Genomic DNA, 25,550 nt, shown 5'->3' with positions numbered 1-25,550 from the left:
AAAGAGAGAGAGAGAGAGAGAGAGAGAAAGAGAGAAGCCAGTCTCCGTATGTGCTTTTAAAATGTGATGGTTTATAATTAGATAGTTCTTAATCTAGGAGAATTTTCTATCTAAGAATATTACTAGTGTGTGCATGGAAACAGTAGTTTGCTTGAGAGAGCACTTGATGCTGCTAACCCTGTTGTAGTCCAGCTCACCTTTATTGAGCGTCTATTCTTGTGTGTGTGTATGCATCTTATTTCTTTATTTGATTCGGTAGGCCAGAAGCTTTGTATGCAGCTGTAAATAAGAAACCTACCTCCACAGCCTATCCAGTTGGAGAAGGTAAGTTTCTGGCAGTTTGCTTTAAATGGGAGTTTATTATTATTTGTTTATTTGAACATTTGTTGTTCTTTCTAATTTTTTTGATGTTTTTGAGATGATGGGAAAAAACCTGCCCCTCTTTACTTCAGAGAATACCTGGCTGAAAACCCTTGGCATATTTAGAGTTAATACTACAGAAATTCAGCACAGAGAGTGGGATGATGGCTCAGTGGTTAAGAGCACTTACTGGTCTTGCAAAAGACCTGAATTCCATTCCCAGAACTCATATTAGACTACTCATTTCTGCCTATACCTACAGCTCTGGCATCCTTTCCGGCCTCTGTAGCCACCCCACACAAGTTGTATACACATACCGATTCCTTACACACACATGCACACACAGAGGTGTGATAGATAGTGCATGCCTTTAATCCCAGCACCGACAAAAGATGAGGAAGGGCTTCTCACAGAAGAGCTAATGAGCCAAGACATGAGAGGAAACCAGGTCACCAGAGAGGCTGGCGCTGTGTCAGCACTGTGGGACAAGTGTGAGGAGATGAGTAGGAAGGCAGGAAGGCCAGCTTGGGGAGACCTTACTTACTGCTCTTAGACCCTGCGGTTACTCTTAGTTGTATTAGGTCAGCTAGGCAGAGGGGCTGGGAGTTTGAATGAATGGATTTCAGAGTATGTTTCTGATCATCTCTACTTAGGATAAAAGATCAAATTCTGTGTTGACAAATATACATAAAAATAGGGAAAAAACAAAACAAAAAGACTTCAAAAACCCAGTTGTTCTTTCTTCAAAGTAGTAGTAACCACAGGAATGAGAATCAAAGAGAGTCTAAAACTGGAGAACTATCACATGAGGTCATTTTGTAACAAAGACTCATTTAGCATCTGCTTGGAGCCAAGCACTGTGCTAGAAACTGAGGCCTTGTGCTAGAACTTGATGTTTCCATAACTGTGTATAAAACAAAGAACAAAGAATTTAGCACATTGGGGTGTCTTTAACATTAAAAGTTTAAAAGATTGTTTTGACTCCATTATCATTCCCATTAAGTGTCATTCCATTATTTTTAGAGATACTATATGTCTGTAATTTAGGATAATTTTTATTACCAAAAAGTGGTTGATAAAGCTGGCACACGTGTAATCTCAGCACCAGGGAAGCAGTGAGTTCTAGTCCAGTCAAAGCTAGCTGCATAGTGGAATTCTTATCTCAAACAAAAGTAAAATATTGCCTATTGCTACTCTTGTTGCCACAGAGCCCTCTGTCCCTGCAGCATACGCAATAATCTTTCCTTTTCTTTCACAAAATAAAAGCAGTTGAAAAAATTGTGAAGGCCTTGGTAAAATTTGTTAGCCTTCATCGAGACAGTTGTTAACTAATGGCTTCTATTACATTTTCTACTTGAAGACCGTGTCTGAAGTTCTGTAACTTACAAGGGCTTTTACAGTAAATGTCTTAGAGATTAACCATCTTCTTTAATCTGTGGTTTTAAAGTCTAAGCCATTTGCTTTTCTTTGTTCCCTACAGAGTACATTGCACTTTATTCATACTCAAGTGTAGAGCCTGGAGATTTGACTTTCACTGAAGGTGAAGAAATACTGGTGACCCAGAAAGATGGAGAGTGGTGGACAGGAAGTATTGGAGAGAGAACTGGAATCTTCCCATCCAACTATGTCAAACCAAAAGATCAAGAGGTAATGTTCTTTGCATTAATACAAATCATTCCATTGTTGCCAATCAAGATACATGCTAATACAGAAATCTTTTAGGTTTTGGGTGATGCTGCCCTCATTAAAAGGAAACTGTTCATAGTCACCCTGACCACATAGGTTTATGGTCAAACCCCATAAAAGACAGTTAAAAGACAAGGGGCACAGTATTTCATAGACTGGATAGAGCAGAAGCTATAGATAGGACTGAATATGAATCTTAACATTGGCAATAAATCTTGTCAGCTGTTTTTTTTTTGAAGTGACAAGCATACTTAATTCATTTTTGAGAAAATGTTTACTAAACCCAAGTCTAAATATTTGTCTGTCAGTTCTTTAAAGCATAAATATTCTATAAAGGCGTTTAATCATGGAAATATTTTTCCTTGAGACAACTGCATATGATATATAATAGAAAAGTTACAGGTAGGTATACTTCTGTTTAGTCACATGGGATTAAAAAGAAAAGTACATCCTGTAATCCTAGCACTTAGGAGAAAGAGGCAGAAAGATTATGAGTTCAAGGTCTTCCTCGGCTACAGTAAGTTCAAGGCTAGCCTGGACTTCATGAGACCCTGTCTCAACTGAAAAACAAGATTAAGAGTTGGGGTTCAAAAGATGGCTCATGTTTAAGAACCCTTGCTACTCTTACAGAGGACCAAGGTTCCGTTCACAGCACCCACATGGTGATTCACAATCACCTCTAACTGCAGTTCCAGGGGATCTGACGGCCTCTTCTGCCCGCTGTTGGCACCAGTCATACACTTGATGGCACATGTATGCAGACAAAACACTCACCCACATAAAATAAAACTAAAGCTTTTCTTCAGATGTTAAGAATTTCTGTCCAAGGACATTCTCAATCGAAGCTGGCTTTGTTTACAGTTAGTGCCAAATCATAATATAATCATATTATATGATGCTGCTAAGTCATTGGCATTTTACTTACCACTGTGACTGTCCACACAGTGAAAAGACGTTGTTTTCATTCCACAGACTCCTGAGTTCTCTGAGAACTACAGGGACCTGTGAAGCCACAGTGGAGTAGAACCAGGCAGTGGGGCTTACACCTCCCTCTACCACTTAGAGGCTAGATGACTTTGAACAGTTGCTTTGCTTGTCAGTGCCTCAGACTCATGCTCTGTAAAATAGGGACAGCTGTAATTACATAACGAGGTTATTATAAAACCAAATAGCTGAGTATCTATAACCATGTAGAACACACCTGTTGCATATACTCACAAGTGTTAGTTTTGACTTCAGACTTTCACTGTAGCTGTATTTACTAATAGAAAAGAAAATCTTCTTAATTCCTCCCTTTTTTATTCAAATTCCTAAAAATAATAAATATAGCCAGTTCAATTTATTCCTTGTTATTCTGCAGTACTGGGAATTGAACTATCTACAGTTTATCCTTTAAAGTCAAACAGAATCATAGTTACTACCCATGATATGAATTTCCTATTAAATTAAAAGCAGTCTTTTTATGGAATATATAATAATAAATAGATAAACATTGCCTCCTATTCAGCAAAATCTACAGATGAGGCAAGGTCCCTTATAGAAAACAAGAAAATTCATATATGCCTCCATACATCCCCAACATACATGTTTTTATATGCTTAGCATCCATGCTAACCCTAGTCATGAATAGGGTAGCCTGTGAGCTACCAAATTAGACATCTGAGAGGAGGGAGCCTCTACTGAGAACATGCCCCAGTCAGATCAGCCTGTGGCAAGTCTGCTAGCCATTTTCTTGATTAATGATTATTGGGAGGGCAGCCCATTGTGAGGGGTTACCCCTGGGTCTAGGGGTCCCAGTGTAGGAAAGCAGGTTGAGAAAGCCAAGAGAAACGAGCCAGTAAGCAGCACCCTCATAGCCTCTCCAAGTGCCTGCCCTCCTTGAATTTCTGCCCTAACTTCCCTCAGTGATAGGCTCTTACTAGAAGTGTAAGAAGAAACAAACCCTTTCTTCCCCAAGTTGCTTTTGGTCATGGTGTTGCTTCACAGCACAGAAACCAAACTAAGATACTCCATCAGGAAAGCTTTAAAACATGAGCTCTTTCTGTTCTGTAAGTGCATGCCAACTTCAGCTATTTGCATATAAAATATTGTATTAGCAGATCAAATCTCTTTGGCACCTGGATTCTTCAGTTATTTGATTAATACAAAGCTCATTATCATTTTGGTCTTCATTTAAAGAAACAAGAATTCTGAGCATTAGAAATATTTAATTCCTAATAAACCTGGACTCTCATTGCTTGTTTGCTGAAAATGACTGAAAAAAAAAACCTATTTTTTTTCCTTGTAGAATTTTGGGAATGCTAACAAATCTGGAGTATCCAACAAAAAACCTGGTATGTATCACAGTAGCCTTGAAATCTGATGAGTGTTTGCTCTGTTAATCTTGGATTCACAGTTCTGTTTTCTTCTTTTCAGAGATCGCTCAAGTAACGTCAGCATATGCTGCTTCAGGGGCTGAGCAGCTCAGCCTTGCACCGGGACAGTTAATATTAATCTTAAAGAAAAACACCAGTGGGTGGTGGCAAGGAGAGCTACAGGTACTGTTCTTTTCCAGGTAAAGATTCAGTCTCATAAAAATGACAGAGTCAGGAAATAAAAAGCCACCCCCAGTCCTAATCGTATTTGAAGGTAATCAGTCAACACTAAAGTGTATTGTGTTTCCTTCAGTCTTTTCTGCTTTTATCATTGTCTTATTGATCTATAAGCATTTTCCAGTTTATCACTTACTAGGCCATAGGTCCTTTTCTTAAAGGAAAAAGAGAATAATGTCATCTCTGCCTGGGCTACTCCGCTTGTTGTACCCCTCCAAAGAACACAAAACAGGCCATGTGCTGAGAAAATACTCCCCATTGGCCTGCCACCGCCCCACCCCTGAAGTCTCAGGCTTTGGAAACAGTAGCCCAAAGGAAATAGTACAGACGTAAATCTTTTTCCTGAAGGTGTTAACAGATAGTTGCCATGCATATTTTTATAGAGAAAAAGCTTTCTTCTCTAGTATCTAATATTTCCTTCCTAGCTTAAATACACTTGAGGGTTAAAAGGTGATAAGAGAAATAGTAGCTGTGTTTTTATGTAAGTTTGCATGGGTGGAAATGCATTTAGTTCTGGCATTATGGTCTTAGAAATCCTAAAGAACAGAGCTGTACAGATTGGGTATGTTCTTGACTAAGCCCCTCAGTTTCCACCTTCTGATTTGCTTTGAACTAATGCCATAGGAACCTATGACCCACCCTCCAGAAATGCTTTAGGACTTCCTGATGACTGAGAAGGCTCCAGGGTGTACTTTCATTGAGCCATACCCTTAAGAGGAGACTTGAGCTTGGAAGGAGCTCCCAAAATGGAACTCGTGGTTCCCTTTCCATCACCATTACCTTTTCCTGGCAAGAATTTATGACAACACGGTTGTTGCCACTCAGAGGAGCTGTGGGAGCCCTGGTGTCTGGAGTTGTTAGTGGGGGCTTTTTACATGGATATGGTTGATTGTTCATATGACACAGAGCGTCAACCATAAGTCACATTGCTAGATTTGGCATTGCCTAAACCTTGCAGGTATACTAAGACCCTTGCCAATGATGCTATACGAAGGGTTTAGATTCCATCCAAGGAGCCAAGGGCAAAGGCCAGTATATGTTGTCATTGGAAAGCCTATGTCTTTAGGTTTTAAGTTGTAATTTGATGGTTATTTTTAATTGTTTCTCTTGCTAATTTTATAGGCCAGAGGGAAGAAACGACAGAAGGGATGGTTTCCTGCTAGCCACGTAAAGCTGCTGGGCCCAAGCAGTGAGAGAACTACACCTGCTTTCCACGCTGGTATGAAAGTGGCTTACCTTGTATTTTGTCTTAGAAGACTGTGTTAAAGCACAGGATGTCTTAGATTACCTGGCCCTTTGGAAGGCCTAGAAAACTTGCCTTCCTTTCCTCTGCTTCAGAGCGGCATACCACTCGGAAGGTCTTCCCGCAGAGTTCTGTTACCCCTTGAAATGTGAAATTGCTGTTTGCCATATTAAAGTGAAGTGATTCTCTCAGATTTTTATCTAGAGTTTCTTAGGTTTGGGGGGTGTTTTGTTTTGTAAGACAGACTGGGGAAGAAGACTGGGAGAGAGAGCATGTAAAGAAAAACTTTAGGTTACTTTTAGAATTTAATAATAATTTAAGTTCCAGGCCAGGGTTAATCCTCGTAGGAATACCTAATTTATTATTTTGCTGTTCTTTTGATAGTGTGTCACGTGATCGCTATGTATGACTATATAGCGAGTAACGAAGATGAGCTCAACTTCTCAAAAGGACAGCTTATTAACGTCATGAACAAGGATGACCCTGACTGGTGGCAAGGAGAAATCAATGGGGTGACTGGTCTCTTTCCTTCAAACTATGTTAAGATGACAACAGACTCAGATCCAAGTCAACAGTGTGAGTAACACCCAATTACTTCTCTCTCGTCTGGTATGAAACCTTTAATATGCTGTAGTACCTGCATTTCTACTCTGGGTCATATCTTAAACTTATTACTCACAGTAGATGCAAGTAATCTTTCAAATAAGAAAAACCAGAAGGTAAGAGTTTACAAGCTCAAAAGTACTGCTTTATCATGAATGTTTTCTGCTAGCTTCAGACGTTAGCATGAGTTTTTATCTTTATAAAGACGTGTGATTTCTTGTGTGGGTTCTTTGGTGTCATGGCATCTAAACTACAGCTTCCCTTCATCACCAGCACCGCTTTACACTACCCAGAGTTCCCTTCATCTCCACACCGCTTTACACTACCCAGAGTTCTCTGTTAGCTCATGAAAAGTAGATGGTACTGTAATTTCCCTGTACTGCAGCATATCCTTTTAGTGTATACAGGCCATTAGTTTGGAATCTCATTTATTTTCTCTGTGTTTTCATATCATCCAGTTTGGGAAAATTCAATAACCCATTTTCAATGTTTGCAAAACTCCCACTAGGTGATTACTTAGAGACTATCTCATGCCACAAAACACTGGTGAATCAAAGATCAGTTTCACAGTTGCACCTGATACATACAAAAGAGGAAGAGGGAGAGGGAGAAAAAGGAAACCATTACTCCAGAGAAATCTACCTCAAGTTTAAAAGGCTCCTAGAAAAGTAACCTAACCAAAGGGACAGCTTTTTTAAAAAGATTTATTGATCTTATGTAACCCAGGGTGGCCTCACACTGGTTATAGGCCTAAGAATGACCTTGAGTTCCTAATCCTCCTGGTTCCAGTTTCTGGTTCTGAATACCTAGATTATAGGCCTGCACTACCATGCTCAAGTAAAATTCTCTATATGTGTCTCTCTGTCTCCCTCCTCTTCTCCCTCTTCTTCCTCCCCCTCTTCTTCCTCTCCCTCCTCTTCCTCCTCTCCCTCCTCTCCCTCCTCTTCCTCCTCTTCCTCCTCTTCCCTCTAGTAGTAGTAGCAGCATTGGTGTGGTACTAGAGGTTGATTGAAACTAGGGCCTCATGCATGGTAGGCAGTTACTCTACAACTGAGCCGTGGTCCCAATTTCTAGTTCTTAAGAGAAGCAGAATTTGAAGGTTTTGGTACACAAATTATACAGAAAGCATGACTTAGTTAGCCAAGGAGACATGTCAAATTAACTTTTGGCAGGCCAGGCATGGTATACCCCTAGAGTCCCAGCATTCATGGGCATCATAAGCTGGAGCCCAGTTTAATCTAAAGCTAGCCATTGTAGTTAATGGCTGCTGTGTTTAGTACAACTCTATAGTTTCATGCTCTCACTGAAATAATACAAGATTATAGTATTTACACAAATAAGAGGGCGGAGTCTTTCATTTATTATTGTTCTGTGCCATTTTAAAGAAATGAAGTTTTCATTTGCTTCAGTCAAGACATTTATTCATTTCATAAATATTCTTTAAGTGTCCACCACATACTTACAGGCATTAGAGTCCAAATATTCAGAGGCATGTCCTGCTCTAAAGTAGCTTTGGACTTCAGTTGGAAATAGTGGATATTTATACAAAGGGAAAGATCCTAAATCTGTGTGGGAAAAAAGTCATGTTTTTGCAGAAGGCTTCTCAGTACGTTTCACTGGGACCAAGAGGAAGAATTACAGTGTGCTAGAAAGATAAATGGGGATGAAAGGCGGTATTAGTTATTTTCTTGATCATTTTGCCTAGTTAGAGATGAGGAAATAGAACAGTCAAGGGACTGGCTCAAACTCGAGTCATTTCAAGGCGCTCTTTGTTAAAGAGTTATTCTCTGTAGCTCATACCTTGGTTTGGGCTGAGGTATATTGGGTTTAATGGTTTGAGTATATCTAAAAATAACAGTACTTTCCTTAATGAATGGCAAAGGTTCATCACCCATCCTGGAATAAAAGAACTCTCAGGACAGTTTCCAAAGAGATCCTCTGAAAAGTTTGTTTTTCATGAAACAACTGTTTAAATCACCTGGCGGGTGGGAGGAGGGGGCTGGAATCACCTAGGAGACAGCAGAGTACCTGTTATGCTTGCTCAAAATAGCTATTCTGAGCACCTAGAGAGCCATAATTGTTTTTCAGCAATGACCAGAGTTCATTGTATCAGGAGCAATGAAATTCACTAAACATAAGTTTACATAGGCCTACATCTTCCATAGGGTATGCTCTAGAAAACGCTTTATGCTTATAGTCAGGAATTCATTTGAGAACATATTTTGCTACTCAGATATTGAGAAATAAATCATTTACTAATAATAGTCTCTCTTTAAGGCATTAGTTAAATCGTATATTACCATTTGTGTTTCTCTAGCCCTTATAAACACTATTTTCATTTTAATATACAATTGGGACTTCCCAGGTTGAGAATTTTGGTGTTCAAATGTATTCAGCTGATGTTGCCTGTGACTATTAGTCACATTTTTTTCTCACCCACCTAATTTACATTATGTTCATTTTATTCCTCATTTTTCTTTTTTTAGGACCCAATGTTGTCTTCCAGTTGTGAAAGCACCCCAGAGACCCACTATCCAAGTTTGACTCTAGCGTGGAGGCAGGGCAGGCAGCCCTGATCAAATATCTCCTACACAATTCGTTTACTTCGTTTGAATGTTAGAGCCACTTGTGATTATTTCTATGTGTTTCTAATTTACAGTTAAAATTTACTTGTAACAATTTCAAGGATAGTGGGTCTTTGTGTGGCTTTCCCTGCTGTTCTCTCTGGCATCTTTTAGCATTTTTCTTCTTTTTTTTAATTTGGCACTTGTAGGTCATTAGCATGCATACTCAGTTTGCCCTTAGTGGTGGGAGGACAAACACACAAAGACCCACTATTTGCACAAACTGTTCTTTCTGGTTTGGAATGGTCTGCCATGCTTTCCAATGCTCTTACATATTGTATATTCATTACAGAATTCAGATGATGTTTGCTTTTGTTCTGCAACTATATTTGATCTAATCCTAATCACTAAAGTCCATAATTGGCTCCGTCTGTGATTTGCCCTCAAATAAGCACTGTCCGTTACTTTCTAATATGCCACTATGAGTACCAGTAGTTAGGTTTGTTTGAAGGCCAAGAACTGGAAATAGCATTTTCTATATTTTCTCTGTAATCTGAGCAGGAGCAATAACATTGGGGGACCCTGCCTTGTCTCACAGGAGAGGAAAGCAGTGTGCTCTGACCAGTGAATGTAGAGTAGTAAATGTTTAGTCTGTCTCAACTGCCCAAGAATGAGTGCAGGCCCAGGGCAGCTTCTTTATGGTCTTAGGTGCTCTGGGCTGCAGAGCTCCTAAGCTGTTCTAGGCCCCAGCCTAGTGCTTTATCGATGACATAAACATAGACTGGTTTCAAGAATGGAAAGTGTTCCTTGCTGACTGTGAGGTGAGAAACCATCCCTATCTTAGAGCACTTATATATTCTAAAGTAGAATTTATGTTATCTCTGTAGTCACATGACTACTTACCCTAGTATACAAAGTAACACTTGTTGGCATTCATAATGCATTTAGTAAAATCCATAAGGAAACCTTAAAGAGTTTGTAGCATACCTGAAGCAGACACGTAGGCTTTAACCAAGGACCCATAGTGCGGGGAGAGCACATGAAAGCTGGCATTCTCCTGTGCCGTGAGGCTTTGAGACACGAATATTGATGTTACTATCTACACCTTCCTGGTTAATATTTGTCTCACACATTGGCTACTTTGGCATAGAATTTTACTTCTTCCTTTGAGTGGAAAGTACCCTAAACATAATAGACATTATTATAAACTAATATGTGTGATAGCACTTAGCTGATATGAGTTTTAATACAGTATTAAACTATATTTGAAAATCAGTGAGCAGTTTATGCAATTTAAAATGTTTACAAATTGCCGTGCAATCTACTGTTTGTGAAATGTCAGATAAGAGTATACACAGAGTCTTATTCCTCACAGAGTTCTGTGAGAAAGCAAAACATGCTTTCATACCTCTCACTTTAATTTAAAGGCATATTTTGTGCAATATTTATGTTAATGTGCCTATATATAATGAATGAATTATACAATCGTGCATTGCCTAAATCATGACTTGAGAAAAAAAAAACCAACAGTTTAGTTACAACTTTACAAAACCCAAATACCTGTACTGGAAATGTTCACATTATTGAGGTATTAGGAGATGTGTGTGTGCTCCCTGGGATGGGGATTTCTGTTAGAGACCTTAGACCACCTCCACTTTAGCATTTGTCATCATGATGACATTTTATATAACATTCATAGGAAAGCAATAATTTCAAGTTGCAGATGGATAAGAGAATTGCCTGTAATCACTAAGAGACAGTGCAAAGACTGATTCCAAGCTGACTTTTCCACAGTATATAGATTACCTGATCTTTCTTTTTGTCTCATCAACATTCTGCCTTTACATCCTTAAATTCCATGTGTGGACAGCTGCTTTATATACTGAGGTCAGAAATCCAGCACCACTAATTAATTGCATTGTCTCATAAAGTACCTTTGGTTTTTATCATTTTTATTTGGGGCTTCTCTATTATACTTATAAATTATTCCAAAAGTATTTTTATAGGTCAAATCCCTTTACTTTGTTATCATGAAAAGTAGATTACTAGCCAAGTGTGGTGGTGCATGCCTTTAATTCCAGTACTTGGGAGGCAGAGACAGGCAGATATCTCTGAGTTCGAGGCCAGCCTGGTCTACAATGTGAGTCTAGGAGAGCAGAGAAACCCTATCTCAAAACAACAACAGAAGTAGATTATTGGAACTGGCATTCAGGTTGAGCTCAGCATCTACAATCAATCTGAAAATATGTTCAACAGGTACCTGTGGAGTAAGTCACACACTGGCCCAAGAATCAGAGTAAATGTCAGGATAGCAAGTAAACTCACTGTGTTAACTCAATACTACTCTGTGTAAGTATTTTGTCATATATCTGATAGAAAGCTGTAGGAAAGGAAATTGAGTGACATGTAATCATTTAAATTGTTCTTATAAGTGCATGCAATCTGTTGCAATACTTCATCCAGCCATGTATTTGCTCTCTTCCTGATTTAAAATAAGGCAGCTTTCTGATGCTTAGAAGGAATTTATTAGAGACATAATTTAAAAATTAGAACACAGTGAATCACCTTGAGCTTGTAGGAAACAGCAGTTTAAGAGCACACTATGTGCCGGGCATTTCTAAAGCATGTGCTGTAACGTGATGGGTATCCCAGCAGTGAGGAAAAGGCTACAGCCAAAGCGCTTATTTTAGAAAATTCAAAACTAAAAGTTAACCTTACTGATTACATAGTTTCTCTGGTTCTTTGAGTCATTTTGAAGTAATGCAATACTTAAAACAGTAACTGTTAAAATACAATATGATACTAGAGTTCAAAAGGAAGAAATTAGGAGGGGGAGGAAAGCCAGAGAAAGAAATGCCAAGTCCAGTCCAAAGCTTTATTTGCCAAGTTTTCTTAGAATGAAATTTACCAAGTTATGAGTTCTTGTAAATAAGTAACAGAATACTGAGAAGCCTGTGCCTGGATGGCATTATTAGACGCTGCTGTCATGCTACTGTAATGTAATAAACGATTACATTGTTGCAAAGTGATGTATTGGCCTTACATTTTTATTTTGTGTGTCTTGAAAACTATAGTATTAAAGGTATTGAGAGTGTGCAAATGCTGGGCACGCTTGGCATGAAATAATTGTTTTTATTTTTACACAATTGTACTATAACTATGCAAGTGTGTTTATTAAAAGAACACAAACTCCATTACTTGTATTGTGTATTTCTTTTGAAGCATTCTTTTAAAACTTATTTTAATTATTTAGATAATAAGTGTGATTAAATGTCTTTGGGACTTTGCTTTTCTCTTAATGTAATCTCAGGGTACAGACCAATAGTCAAGATTTATATAATTTGAGATAATTATACATATCTCAAAAGCAAAAGAGATTTTTATTTTGCTGTTGCTGTGCTGTTGCAAAGAGAAGATAACTGTAATCAAAGATAATAGCAATATTTTATTTGCAGCTTTTTTCCACAATTTTTTTTAAATACTGAAAGAAACTTAGAAGACATTTCAGTACAAAATTATAGATTAATAGAAGAACCTGCAGCAGTCCTTCATATATGGGACCTCAGAGTTGAACGTTTACATTTGATAATCAAGTCAATGTTTTTATAAGTTGTCAAAAATAAAAATACATATCCAAACGTAACCTAGTGTAAACATAATCTTTCCCAGATCCTTTCTCTGCAAAATAATCCAGCTAATATGTGTTGAGGATTTGTTTGTGAGGCCAAGCTGCAGTAGTATTTAGCTACCTAAATGAGAGGGAGGACATTCCAGCATGGCATTGCCCTGGAATGGGGACAGAAGCACATAATTTAAGTCCAAGCACTGGGGCAGATTTGTATTTCCTGTGAATCAAGGAGAGCTGAGGAGGAGTACCTAGTTGCACCCTAGATTGGTGAAGCAGAGAAGGCTGGATATGGGCAGCAGCTGACAGACCATGAGATAAGTAGGAGGAAGCCTGGCTCAGTGCAGACAAGGGGGTATTCTACACACACTAAAGTGCTGGGGTGGGCAGGAGGCATGATAAGAAGCATTCAGTATTGTGAGGGTGGAACTGTGAAGCCGAAGGAAAGTAGAGGCTCAGACATAGTGGGGGCAACAGTTCTCTAGCTTGGCTATGTTGGAATGACCTGGAAGCTCTAAAATAAAGAGTCCTAGTCAGCATGGTCTGAAGTTTAGCCTGAGCACGGGGATGTTTTCCAAGTTTCCCAGATGATTCTGGACTTATTTGCATCAGAAGTGAAGAGAATGTGTCCAAGCTCTGAGGAGGGAAATTTGGTATACCTTAGGCAACTGATGCAGTGGGAGGGATGGGAGAAGAGTCGGATTCCCAAATTGTATCTTGAATGGCACAGTGGGATAATAGAGTACCTGTGCCATGTACGGAGCCAGAGGTGGGAGAAGAAGGTGAGTTTGGTTTTGTTTTGTTTTGTTTTAACTACAAAGAACCCATGGGCTATCCAGATACCTCCAGATATCTTCTAAATAGCCTAGCTATTTATGATGCACAGCATTTAATACACACCAGCTGGAAATGGGCACCACTGTCATACTAGTAGCTTTGGGGTAGTTGAGGCTCCTTAGGGAAAGGATCAGACCTGTGAGAGCCTCAGCTAGGGTTGAGAAGTTGGAGGACCCAGGATAACAGGCAGCAGGATTGGTGAGAGTGGAGATGGCTGTGGAGCTTCCGTTTAGAAAACAAGCAGATCCTGCCTGTGTCAAAAATAAGACTCCTTAGATACGCTTCTAAAATCCATGAACAAAATAACTCGTTTCATTTTTACAGATGGGAACATTAAAAAGGGCTAAAGTTCCAATAAGGGACAAGCTGGCTTAGTGAGTTCATGCATTAACCCTCATATGCTTGAATATACTAAAGATACTGCCATCTTTATAATCATGAGGTCTGGCAGTGCACATTGCTCATTCCAGTAAAAAAAGAGGAGAAACACACAGAAAAGAGGCCAGGAGGAAATAGAACAGCAAGAGCTGTAGTGATAGCATCCAGAAGAAGATTGCCCATAATGTCCTATTGAGATGTTATTCATATACCCCTTTAAAATGTACAACTCAATGGTTTTGGTGTATTACAGTCATGCAGCCATTGCTGTAATCAATTACAAAATCTTTTCATCACCTCAAAAGAACTTTAAATTATCACTCTTAATCTCCTTGTAACCACATACATACATACAACATACAACACACGCGGTCCTTAGCCCTATGAAACTACTAACCCACTTTATGTCTCCATGTGTTTGCCTGTTCTGGACATTCCTCCTCTGTGTCATAAGATGTGTGTGAGGGGTTGTGATTGGATTGTTTCTCATAACATCTATGTTGTAGGATGTATCAATGCATTATTCCATTTTATGGCCAGGTTAAAATTCTACTGTTTGGCTATGCCATGTTTTGGGTTCCTTTGGAAAACACCAAAACACATGGTTTCCAGATCTCATAGTATGTTCTTTTGTAACTGCCACACTGTTCTAAAGTGGCAGCACCGTGCATTGATCCAGATAGCAGTGAAGGAGTCCCTGTTGCTTCAGTCTGTTCAGCATTTGCTGTTGTGGCCTCTGGCCAAGCTAATTCGTGTGCTGGTATCTTGTTTTAATATGCATTTCCCTGAAGATGGGTGGTATACAGAATCCCTTTTTAAGGAGGAATCTTGCTAAGTAGCCCTGGCTGGCATTGAATTCAGAGATTCACTTGCCTCTGCTTCCCGACCGCCAGGATGAAAGGTGAGCATCCGCCAGCAGTTGTCATGCATTCACTTGCCACCTGCACATCTTCTCTACTGAGGTATTAAGGTCTATGGCCTGTTCTTTAAGTCAGATGTTTTCATTTATTGCTGAGTTAGTTGTGAATGTTGGGTAACAATCCCATGTCAGTCAGATGAAGGGTTTGTAACTATTTTCTCACAGTCTGTGACTTGTCTTTTTTTTTCTCTTGACCCTGTCTTTCATAAGACAAAAATGTAAATTTTACTGAAGTCCAGCTTGTGAATTTCCTTGTAGACTATGCCTTTGCATCATATGGTAAATTATCACTTAGCCTAAAGCCTCGTAGAGCTTTTCCTCTTATCTTCCCTGAGCTCTACATTTTGTGGGTCACATCTGGGACTTGAATCTGGTGCGTTTTCAGTTCATTTTACTGAGGAATAGGTCTAGCTAGAGCAGCAGTTCTCAACCTGTGGGTCACAACCCCTTTGTGTGCTGAATGGCCCTTCCCCAGGGGATGCCTATCAGATGTCCTCATATCAGACATTTACATTAAGATCATAACAGCAGCAAAGTTACAGTTATGACATACCAACAAAAATAACGCTATGGCTGAGGGTCACCACAGCACGAGGAACTGTATTGAAGGGGTGCAGCACTAGGACGGTTGAGAACCATTGGAACTGTATTGAAGGGGTGCAGCACTAGGACGGTTGAGAACCATTGGAACTTTATTGAAGGGGTGCAGCACTAGGACGGCTGGGAACCATTGGTCTAGAGGCTGGCGTGAAGCAGTCATACATCCCAGAACCATCTGTTGAGATTATTTTCTCTGTTATTGCCTGTGCTACTGCATCAAAGATCAGTTGGATGTTGTCTGAGTCAATTTCTGTGTTTCCTTGGGTCTCACTGGTCTGTCTGTCTGTCCTCTTGCTCAGACCACACTGTCTTGGTTCCTGCAGCTCAGTGCTGGGTCTTTTTCCTTTTTTCATACTGTGGTAGCTACTCTGGGTCTTTGGCCTCTCCATGTAAACTTCAGAATTAATTCTGAATTGTTTTTCTTTGTCTTAAGAACAAGAAATTATGAGATGTTATTACAAGAGAGACCTCAACTCACACTGTTGTCAAAAGGCAATGGTCACTCAGCGTCTCAAAGCAAGTGAAGAAGCAGAACGGTCCTGGGAGGCCACACCTTGTCTGTCACTGAGGATAAAAGCCACATTGCACATTTGGCATTAGGAAGCACTAGCTCACTGCACAACACACAGTAAGTCTAGAGATAATAGCTAACATAGTGTGAACATTTTTGTGCAGCACACAATGAACCAGCGTTTAGGGTTGGCACATTGGAGCTCCAGTCCATCCTGACTCTGGAATTCATGTTCCTAGCCACCCCATCTTCTTTTCCTTAACCAGAACCTGCTTTTCCTGCAAACCAGAAAAGCAGAACCATCTCCAGCGAGGTGAGGTGAAGTGATGGAAGTCAACTTTAGGTGAATCCAGGCTGGCCGAGTTCCATTCAGAGCCCTGGAAGAACCTGCTGCTGGATCTGAGTGTTGCCATCCATCAGCCACCGTGAAAACAGTCAGGAGATGCTACATAATAACTGTGTCCTGAGCTCTCAGTGCCGGGTGCTCTCCAGTACAGAATCACGGACACTGGAAATATGAACTGTATGGATATTCCAGGGGTGAGATGAGAGGTGTGTAGGCAGTTCAGTGACACGGAGGAAGAAGAGACTTAGGAAGTCCCTCTGCCCCGAGACAGCACTGTTTGATTGAGTCCTGATGCAAAGTGCTGCAGCAAGTCTCTGTAAGGTTCTAATTGTGTGATGGATTGAGGGTGTATAAAGGACCAATTATGTCACTAAGACACAAAAAGTTAAAGAAAGGGTCGTGTTGGTTTTGTTTGCAGTACCTGGGGATGTTCAACGTTCTGGATATTTATTCTAATTCATTCTTTTTCCAGAAATCAGCTTGGGGTCAAACAAAATCAGATGTGTAGTCTACACCTGGCATCCAGTGAGTGTGACATGGTCCCCACTGCTTGCTGCCTTTCCTTCCCTCTCCCCTCCACACATTCTCTCTCTCTCACACACACACATACATGTTAACATGTATTCACATACCACACATATATGCACACAAAGAGAAGGAGTTCTCTGTTGATCTTTGTGATCTGTGCACACAGAGATGTCTTATGATCTTTCACAGCAGATTAGGAAATAAAAACAAATCCAATAAAAGTATCAACAAGGTTACTCTGGGGGACATTCTAGAATACTACTATTATGTGGTAGCTTTCTAATGTTCTAAAATATTTCAGTACAGTTGCATTTAAATAAGCAACCTGAGGCTTGGTGTTCAGTTTGGTAGATATCAGCAAGATACCGGAGCCCAAGTTGATGGAGCACAGGGCACATGAATGTAAACCCAGCACTTGGGAGGTAAGGCAGAACGATCAGAGTTCAAGGACAGCCTGAACAGTACAATTAACCTATGTCTTAAAAAAAGAAGAAGAAGAAGAAGAAAACTTTTAAATCTGTTTGAAAAGGTTTGGAATATACAGCTCAGCAGCAGAGCAGTTGCCTGGCATGCATAAAGATGCAGGTTTGATCTTCGACCAAACCAATAAAAATTTGTTAAAGAATTATTTAAATTTTTAGAACCAGATATTTCCCCATTACTTTATGATAGAAGTATACTATTTGATATATCATTTGTCCTTAAAATATTTACCAAGTAGATTTAAAAACTATATTGTTTTATAAAATAGCAGTTTTCTAGAGCCCTTATTAGACTTGGTTATATATTAAGGCAACCTGCTGAGAGTCGCACAGTTTAGTCTTCTACGTTTACTGCTGGGGGCCGTCTCTTCACAGAGCTTCCACACAGTGCAACCAACAGCCAGTATGCGATACTCAGGGCATCTGGCAGGGCAAAGCACAGAGAACCACATTGTTCTGTGGTCTTGCTCTCCTTGGAATGGGCATGGCCTTTCTGGTACTTATGACCTAATCTGAGCAAACAGCCAGCACAGACTGCCCTTTGTCCTCCGACTTTTGGGATCATCCCAGATCTTCCTATCTCCCTCCTAAGCATCTCTCTTCCCATTCTTGTTTGCCCAGGATTTAGAGCAGTGGCTCGCGGAGTGGCTCACGGAGTGGGTCAGTTTTCATTAACTATGATCCATAATTTAGTTCCACAGTGAGCGATTTGTAGTTCAGTTCATTCCAATTATCTGCCTGGGAACTTTGATCTGACATTTCTTCTCTGTCCGTTCTTCCTGTCCATCAGTACTTAGAAGGAATCTTTTATCACTCTTTTGTGAGCAGTTCTATAGGTCAGGGTCCATCTCATCACAGTTTATCAATCTTTGAAGAAAACCTACTAGGGTGCCAGGCACTGTGGATATAGCAGATTATAAGACATACAAAAATACAGCCCTCTGCCAGTGGAGGGTGGAAAATGAACAAATGAGATTATCCAAGTGTGCTGCATCTCAGGAAAATAAAGCAGTCGAGGGAGTGCTGGGTGGGGTGTTAACGGATGCTCAGAATTGGTAATATGGGAAGCAAAGCCTTGAAGGGCACGGAGGGTATCTGGGAAATGGACCAGTCTAGGAGGAGGGGACAGCATACCCTTGGGCCTGCCTTAGGAGTTTGCCTGTGATGCTCAGAGAATAGGGTGGTGGCCAGCGACAGAGGGAACGAGGGGGAAACGAGAACAGGGTAGTCAAGGAGATGGAGCAGTAGCTGAGCTTCTTTGGGGCTGTTTTATAACAACTCTGGCTTTTGTATTAATCAAAGGAGAGGCATGAGCTGATATGTTTTAATAGGATTACTCTGCTCGACTAAAGTGAGGGAAGGGAATCAGAAAGAAGCAAGAGGGTCCACTAGGAACATGCTCAGTGATCCAAGCAGAGGATGGATGGTAGTGGCTTGGATCCCGATGGTAATGATAAGTGGGTGTGTTTTGACGTTAGAGCCAGTGAGTGGGTTGGAAGTGGAGAGAAAGATCCAAAGATCTTAGCATGAGCTGGGGAGAAATGGTACTGGCACTGAGTTAGAAGATGATGGTGGAGGAGCCAGCTAGGCAGCGATTGGAAGGAGGTGGCTTTTAGTGTTCCAGTGATGAGGGAGACCCTGCATAGACAAGAGAACATACTCTCACACTCAGAGTATAAGTGTGGGAGTGGGCCAACACATCCTTACCCAGATCCCTGAGTCCACAAAGAAGAGACCCAAGGCCTGAGACAGAGGACACTCACCATGAGTAGTCTGGATGACTGTGGGGAAATGAGGAAGGGAGACCTGGAAAGGCTGGGCAGGAATTTAGGACTATTTCAGGAGAGATGCTGACCCAGAGGAATGAGGGGAGAGGGTGTGGCTTGGTGTGGGACGCTTGCTTGGGTGGATCTCCAGAAAGAGAGTGATCACAGGAGTCAGTGATGGGTCAGGTAAAATGGGTTTCTGCTACTAACGGAATAACCCATGGGGACATCAGGAAGCGGCCTTTTTTATTTTCCTTTATTTTTTTTTAATTCACTTTACATTCCAATTCTGTTCTCCCTCTCCCCCCTCCCTTCTCCTCTGAAAGAATGGAAGGACCCTCTGTCCCCTGTATATCCCCCAACCCTGGCACATCAAGTCTTTGCAGAGTTAGGCACTTCTTCCCCCCCAGAGGCCAGACAAGACAGCTGAGTTAGGGGAACAGAATCCATAGACAGGCAGCAGCTTTAGGGGCAGCCCCCACTCCAGTTGTTTGGGACCCACATGAAGAACAAGTTGAACATCTTCTACATGTGTTGGGGGAGCTAGGTCCAGCCTGTGTATGTTCTTTAGTTGGTTGGTGGTTCAGTCTTCTGAGCCCCCTCAAGGGTCCAGATTAGTTGACTCTGTTGGACTTTCTGTGGAGTTCCTATATCTTTTGGGGCCCACAATCCTTCCCCCAACACTTCCTTAAAAGTCCCCAAGCTCCATCCACTGTTTGGCTGTGGGGGTCTATATCTGTCTGAGTCAGCTGCTGGGTGGAGCCTCTCAGAGGACAGCTGTGCTAGACTCCTGTCTGCAAGGATAACAGTAACATTAGTAGTGTCAGGGACTGATGCTTGCCCATGAATTGGTTATTGCTTGGGCATGCCCTCAGTCTCTGTTCCATCCCCCTGCCCCCATCCCTTCATTTCTTGTAGGCAGGATAAATTTTGGGTCAAAAGTTTTATGGGTGGATTGGTGTCCCTGTCGCTCCACTGGGGTTCCTGCCTGGCCTCCTCAGGTTCCATATCTCCACTGCTATGAGTCTCTCTCTCTCTCTCCCTCTCCATCTCTCTCTTAAAAGATTTACTTATTTACTATGTATACAGTGTTCTGCCTACATGTATTCCTGCACAGCAGAAGAGGGCACCAGATCTTATTATACTTGGTTGTGAGCCACCATGTGGCTGCTGGGAATTGAACTCAGGACCTCTAGAAGAGCAGCCCGTGCTCTTAACCTCTGAGCCATCTCTCCAGCCCAGGAAGCTGCCTTTCTTTAAGCAAGAAACATTTAGAGCCAGTAAAGGTGGCTCTGCAAATAAAGGCACAGAATAATCTTGACACGAGTCCAAAGGAAGGAGAAAAACCAAATCTACAAAGTTGTCCTCTGGCCTCCATACATACACCATGACACGTATGTCCACGCACAAACATCATGCATATACATAAACACAATTACAGTAAAAACACTTGACGGTAGGTGTGGTGGTTTGTATGTGTTTGGCCCAAGGAGTGGCACTATTAGGAGGTGTGGCCTTGGAGGAAGTTGTCACTTGTGGGCATGGGCTTTAAGACCCTCATCCTAGCTGCCTGGAAGTCAGTCTTCTAGCAGCCTTCAGATGAAGATGTAGACCTCTCAACTCCTCCTGCACCATGCCTGCCTGGACGCTGCCATACTACCTTCTTGATGATAATAGACTGAACCTCTGAACCTATAAGCCAGCCCCAATGAAATGTTGCCCTTATAAGAGTTGCCTTGGTCATGGTGTCTGCTCACAGCTGTAAAACACTAACTGATACAGCTGATGAGATGGCTCAGTGATAAAGCACTTGTCACACAAGCTGGACAAGCTTAGTTTGATTCCCTGGAGCCCACATAAAGGTGGAAGGAGAGAACAGCCTCCCCAGAGTTGTCCTCTGCCCACAGACATGCCATGATGCATACAGCCTACACGGAATGATAATAAACCGAAGGGTTTCACTTATTCAATTGTGTGGTATGTAGGAATATGTGCATGTCAGCGCAGGCGCCTGCAGAGACCAGAGGAGAGCATTAGGTCCCCTGAGGTTACAGGCATCTGTGAACAGCCCAAAGTGGGTGCTAGGAACCCAGTGCAGGTCCTTTCCAAGTGCCCTTGGTCCCTGAACGTCTCCAGCCTCTTAACTAATTTTAAAAAGAAACACTTGAAAGTAGTGTTTAATTTATACATTTCCTGCTATGTTTGGTAAACATTTTCCCATAGCTATCAATATTTGTTGTAGTGTGTATTTTCTTATATGTGTTCATATGTCAAGCTTATTAACTGTTCAAAACTGCTCAAATTGATAATTTTCATTGAAAAGTATGATTATACTTTTCACTACTGATTATAGTTGTCCTTTTCTTTTTTTAAGGAGGCACATTTATTTTCAGAAACATTCCAACTTTTGTGTTATACTTTAAGGCTTCTCTGTCAGTTTCCGATGAGCTCACCGTGGCTGTCTCCCCAGGCGATCGCCACAGCCGCTCATGAAAATCCTTTGGGATTTGTTTTATTTGAATCTGTTGTTTTATTTGGTTGATTCTAGTTTTTCAGGATACAGTTTTGCAGTTTCATGCTAGCCTAAAATTCACTATGTAGCCCAGGCTGGCCTCCAGTTCATCTCAGTGTCCCTGCCCTAGTCTTCTGAATGCTAGGTTATAGTCATGAGCTGCCATACCCAGCCTGGTGATGAGTACAGACATTAATGATGCAGTCCATAAGAGAGATAACTTGTAATCACAATGCCGCCTGCCAATTCTTTTATTCCCCTGCCTCCACCACTATGCAGTGTGTGCCGTCCTTGTCACCCTGTATCCCGTGCAGTGTGTATGTCCTTGTCATTCTGTGTCCTATGCAGTGTGGCTGTCCTTGTCACTCTATGTCCTGTGCAGTGTTTGCTGATTTTGACATAAGTTTATGTCTTCCATTTTTCTTTCTGAGCTACTTTCTTTTTTAAAAAAATAATTTTACATTTTTTATTTAGATTGCCTTTATCTAAGGAATAAAAAAAAGACATTTTCAAGAAGTCACAGGAACAGGATGTACAGTAAATCTTTCTGAGATGGATAAATAGTAATTTCTTTTTTTTTCCCAATCTGCTTTTATACCATTTTAATTACATGCATGTATTAAGGTCAGCTCTAGGTTGAGGAACTAGCAATACAATAGATGCAAATAGTCAAGGAACAAGCAATACAATAAACACAAATAGTCAAAGAACAAGCAAGGCCATAAACAAAATTCCATGAACACTCCTGTGATCACTATTTCTAAGGGCTTATCAGGATGACTAAAATATCTGAGCCTACTTCCCTGTCCTAGCCCAAAGTCATTTTCATGCCTGAAGCCTACTTCTTTGTTCTAGCCTAAGATTTAGATTCCTGCCTAAAATTACTTCTTTGTTCTAGCCTAATGTCTGAGCTACTTTCTAAACACTTTCTTTACATCTCACACTTAATAATTCTTAGATGTGTTTAATTTGATATTTTATCCATTAATGTCATTTCCATGACAACATCTACCATTTGCCTTTACCTTTTTTCCAAATATATGTATTTGTGTGTGTGTGTGTGCGTGTGTATGTGTGTATGTGCATGTGTGTATAACTGTGAGTACACATGCACCTCAGTGTGGAGCCAGAGGTCAAAGTCAGGTTCTTCGTCTAGTGCTCTCCACCTTATTTTTGAGATCTCTCCTCTCATTATGTGTGGTGTCTGTGTATATGTGTGTGTGCCTTTATGTGTGTGTCTGTGTCTGTGTGTCAGTGTGAACTAGCTCTTCTTTAGTGGGACTTGGCTTCCTGGTGGTGAGAGTGATCCTCCTAACATACACTTTCTTTGGCTGAGCACCCCCTGAAGTTATCACTTGACAGAGGCCAATTTTGTATGTTAAATCCCCAGTTTCATAATTCTTAAAGTCCAAGTTTTGATGATGCTTAATCCCAACATTCCCCTTCTTTCCCCAGCAGGGACAAAGAGGTTTCTCAGCCCCTCTTTCTGGTAGAAGGAATTATACCCTGTCACCTTCAGTCCCCTGCCAGACCCAGGCAGAAACCAGCTACAGGGAGAGCATAGAAAGAGCAGTCTACAGGCTCTGCCTCTGAACAACCCAGATCAAAGCCAGGAAAGTGACTCTGTAAAACTCTCCTGGTAAAATTGCCCCCTTCCCAGACCCTGCACTGCTCTCTTAAGTAGCTTCCCTTTTCTCTCTCTTCTCAAGAGAGTTGGGCATATCCTAGTCTGTCAAATCTTTCCCTGGTTCATCTCTTTGTCACCCAGTTAGCCATCACATTCAAACATGAGTGTTTCCTTCTACAAACTAACTTTACCTTCATTGTTTTGGATTAAAAGTATTTACTAAAGATGTGTCTGTATTCCAGCCAGAAGATTAGTGTGTGTGCTAAGGCTGAGCCACACCACAACTAGAAACAGCCTTTTTCAGCAAATAACACAATCTCAGGGTTCACAGTAATCAATCTCCTGTAACAAGAGCTGGTTTATATGACATATGAGATACAGACTCAGGGACTAACAGTGTAGCTCCATGGCAGAAGACATGCTGCCACCACCCACAGCCGCACTGATTACAGACACTAACCTGTAACAACGAGCCACAGAAAGGCAAGTCGGGGATCCGTGGGACCAAGGATGGGAAAGCATCACCATGCAGGATTCTGTATGTGGGAGCAGACTGTGAATGAGGAAGGGAAGGCAAAACTCAGCAGATCTGTGGGAAGAGCATGGACCATGTTGTACGAACTGAGCCTAGTGCAGGGGTTGGGGTACAGGTTGGGGAGATGGGCAAAGTGGTCAGTTGGGAGGCTGGGAAGCAGGCTGGAACTGCACCTTGGAGACCCCGGAGCCATGCTGCTGAGTTAGACCTTCATTCTGCAATCAACGGACGCCATTTAACATTCTGTGAGGAAAGGAAGATAAATAATACAGGGGCTGGCTAGAACTGTTAAACAGAAATAAGTGAGTAGTCAGAGAAGCCTATAGGAAATTTAAAAGTGCTAGGAGTCACATTTTTAAGTAACAAATATGTAAAATTCTAATAGTGTTTGATCCATTGGATTCAAAATATCATTCCAATATACAGCAAGTTTGTTGGTCAGTTGGCTGGATGTTTGACTAGGTTGTTTTAAGAGTCTTACTGTGTAGCCCAGGCTGTCCTCTAACTCCACATCCTCCTGCCTCAGTCTTCTGATTGTTGGAATCACAGTTGAATTCTACCGGCATCTGGCCAATATTGATAGAATAGTTTACATTTCATATTAAATATATCTTCAAAACCCAGTGTGTGGTTTACATCTGTAGCACATCTTTACTGGACAGGTGACATTGGAGGGGTTCAGTCACATGCCTCTTTGATGAGTGTAGGGACAGTCAGGTATTGAGAATGACAAGTGTGTATATCCACTCCATGAAAACCCAAGTCCTCAGTTCTCTTTCTCTCTCTTGTCAGGTACATTTTGGCAACTCTGAGTGCCTCGGATTGCACATATCTACAGGTTAGGGCTTCTCAGAGTCAAACAAGCTAATGTGCACTGTGTCATGAAGAGCAGGGATAAAGCTACCCCGCAGTGTGGCCGGATTCCTGTGACCTTACTGGACAGGAATGCTGTATCCAATTTTGGCATTCACTGGTTTGGGAGAAGCAAAATGCTTGGCAGCAGGCAGAGGGAGACACTCAGAAGGAGGCACCAGGGAGAGGAACAGGAACATCAACACAAAGGCTGAGAAGGGACACATCAAGACTCTGGAGGGGCAGCGCTTCTGAGGTACCAGTGCAGGGGCAGTAGAGGAGGCTGTGAGCTAGAAGAGGGTTCTGAACCCAGCAATATTGGGGTCCTCATCCTCTTGAGAGTGCTATCAGCAGAGTGCTATAGAGTCACAAGTGTAGACTCCTTGTGACTTTTGCAATGACATGAAAAAGAGATAGTGGAGCGGGAATGGGGCTGGAGGATGTGTGCTGTTGTGCTTGTCTGGACTACTGAATAGGAAGGACATCTAACTCTGCTGATGGGCTAAGATGACGTCGTGGACCTGAACTTGGGGGCTGAAAGGGGCACCATGGAAACAAATGCCAGTTAAAGGCCCTGATGTGGAGACACAGGAGTCTAGTACCCTGATCAGGAAGGAAATGGGGGTGAAAGGGCAGAGGTCTAAGGGACACTGCCTTATCTCCCCCTGACATCATAGGTAAGAACACCTGAAGTGAAGGGTTGGAACCTGATGCAAAGGGTCAGTGTGGCATGGTGACAAGTTGACCCCACACTCATCCTGTCGAAGCAGATGTCATGTACATCTCAGCTGTACATGGAAACTACTTGAGGCTCTAAGCTGTCCTTCCAGATAGGTCGGTGGGTGCGTTGTAAGAGAATTCATTGAGAGTGTAATATGAACACAGTGGTGTAGCAGTGAATTAGTTACTCTGCTCTGACTCCTGGAGGGTCGCACATGCACTGCACCTGCTCAAGAATTCTCTGGATTCTCTAATGAAAGACACA

The 25,550-nt window shown here is 41.5% G+C and overlaps 1 protein-coding gene across 4 annotated transcripts in view; it reads left to right on the top strand.

Moving 5' to 3' along the window:
* Nucleotides 1–25,550, top strand: part of Itsn2 (intersectin 2) — a 109,020-nt gene that overhangs the window by 64,977 nt on the left and 18,493 nt on the right. For 3 of the 4 annotated variants that reach the window (XM_028781729.1, XM_028781730.1, XM_028781728.1), the window contains exons 23-28: nt 260–324; nt 1,841–2,007; nt 4,334–4,379; nt 4,462–4,583; nt 5,760–5,856; nt 6,265–6,456. In XM_028781729.1, coding sequence (XP_028637562.1) covers nt 260–324; nt 1,841–2,007; nt 4,334–4,379; nt 4,462–4,583; nt 5,760–5,856; nt 6,265–6,456 — 689 coding nt within the window. Of the gene's footprint in view, nt 1–259; nt 325–1,840; nt 2,008–4,333; nt 4,380–4,461; nt 4,584–5,759; nt 5,857–6,264; nt 6,457–8,969; nt 12,242–25,550 lie in introns of those variants that run through there. The other variant, XM_028781732.1, reaches the window with a different exon arrangement.

Source organism: Grammomys surdaster, unplaced genomic scaffold, assembly GCF_004785775.1.
Source record: "Grammomys surdaster isolate TR1022 unplaced genomic scaffold, NIH_TR_1.0 523, whole genome shotgun sequence".
In the NCBI taxonomy this organism is placed as follows: domain Eukaryota; kingdom Metazoa; phylum Chordata; class Mammalia; order Rodentia; family Muridae; genus Grammomys; species Grammomys surdaster.
The sequence above is the reverse complement of the archived record's forward strand: the minus strand, read 5'-3'. Positions and strand labels throughout refer to the sequence as shown.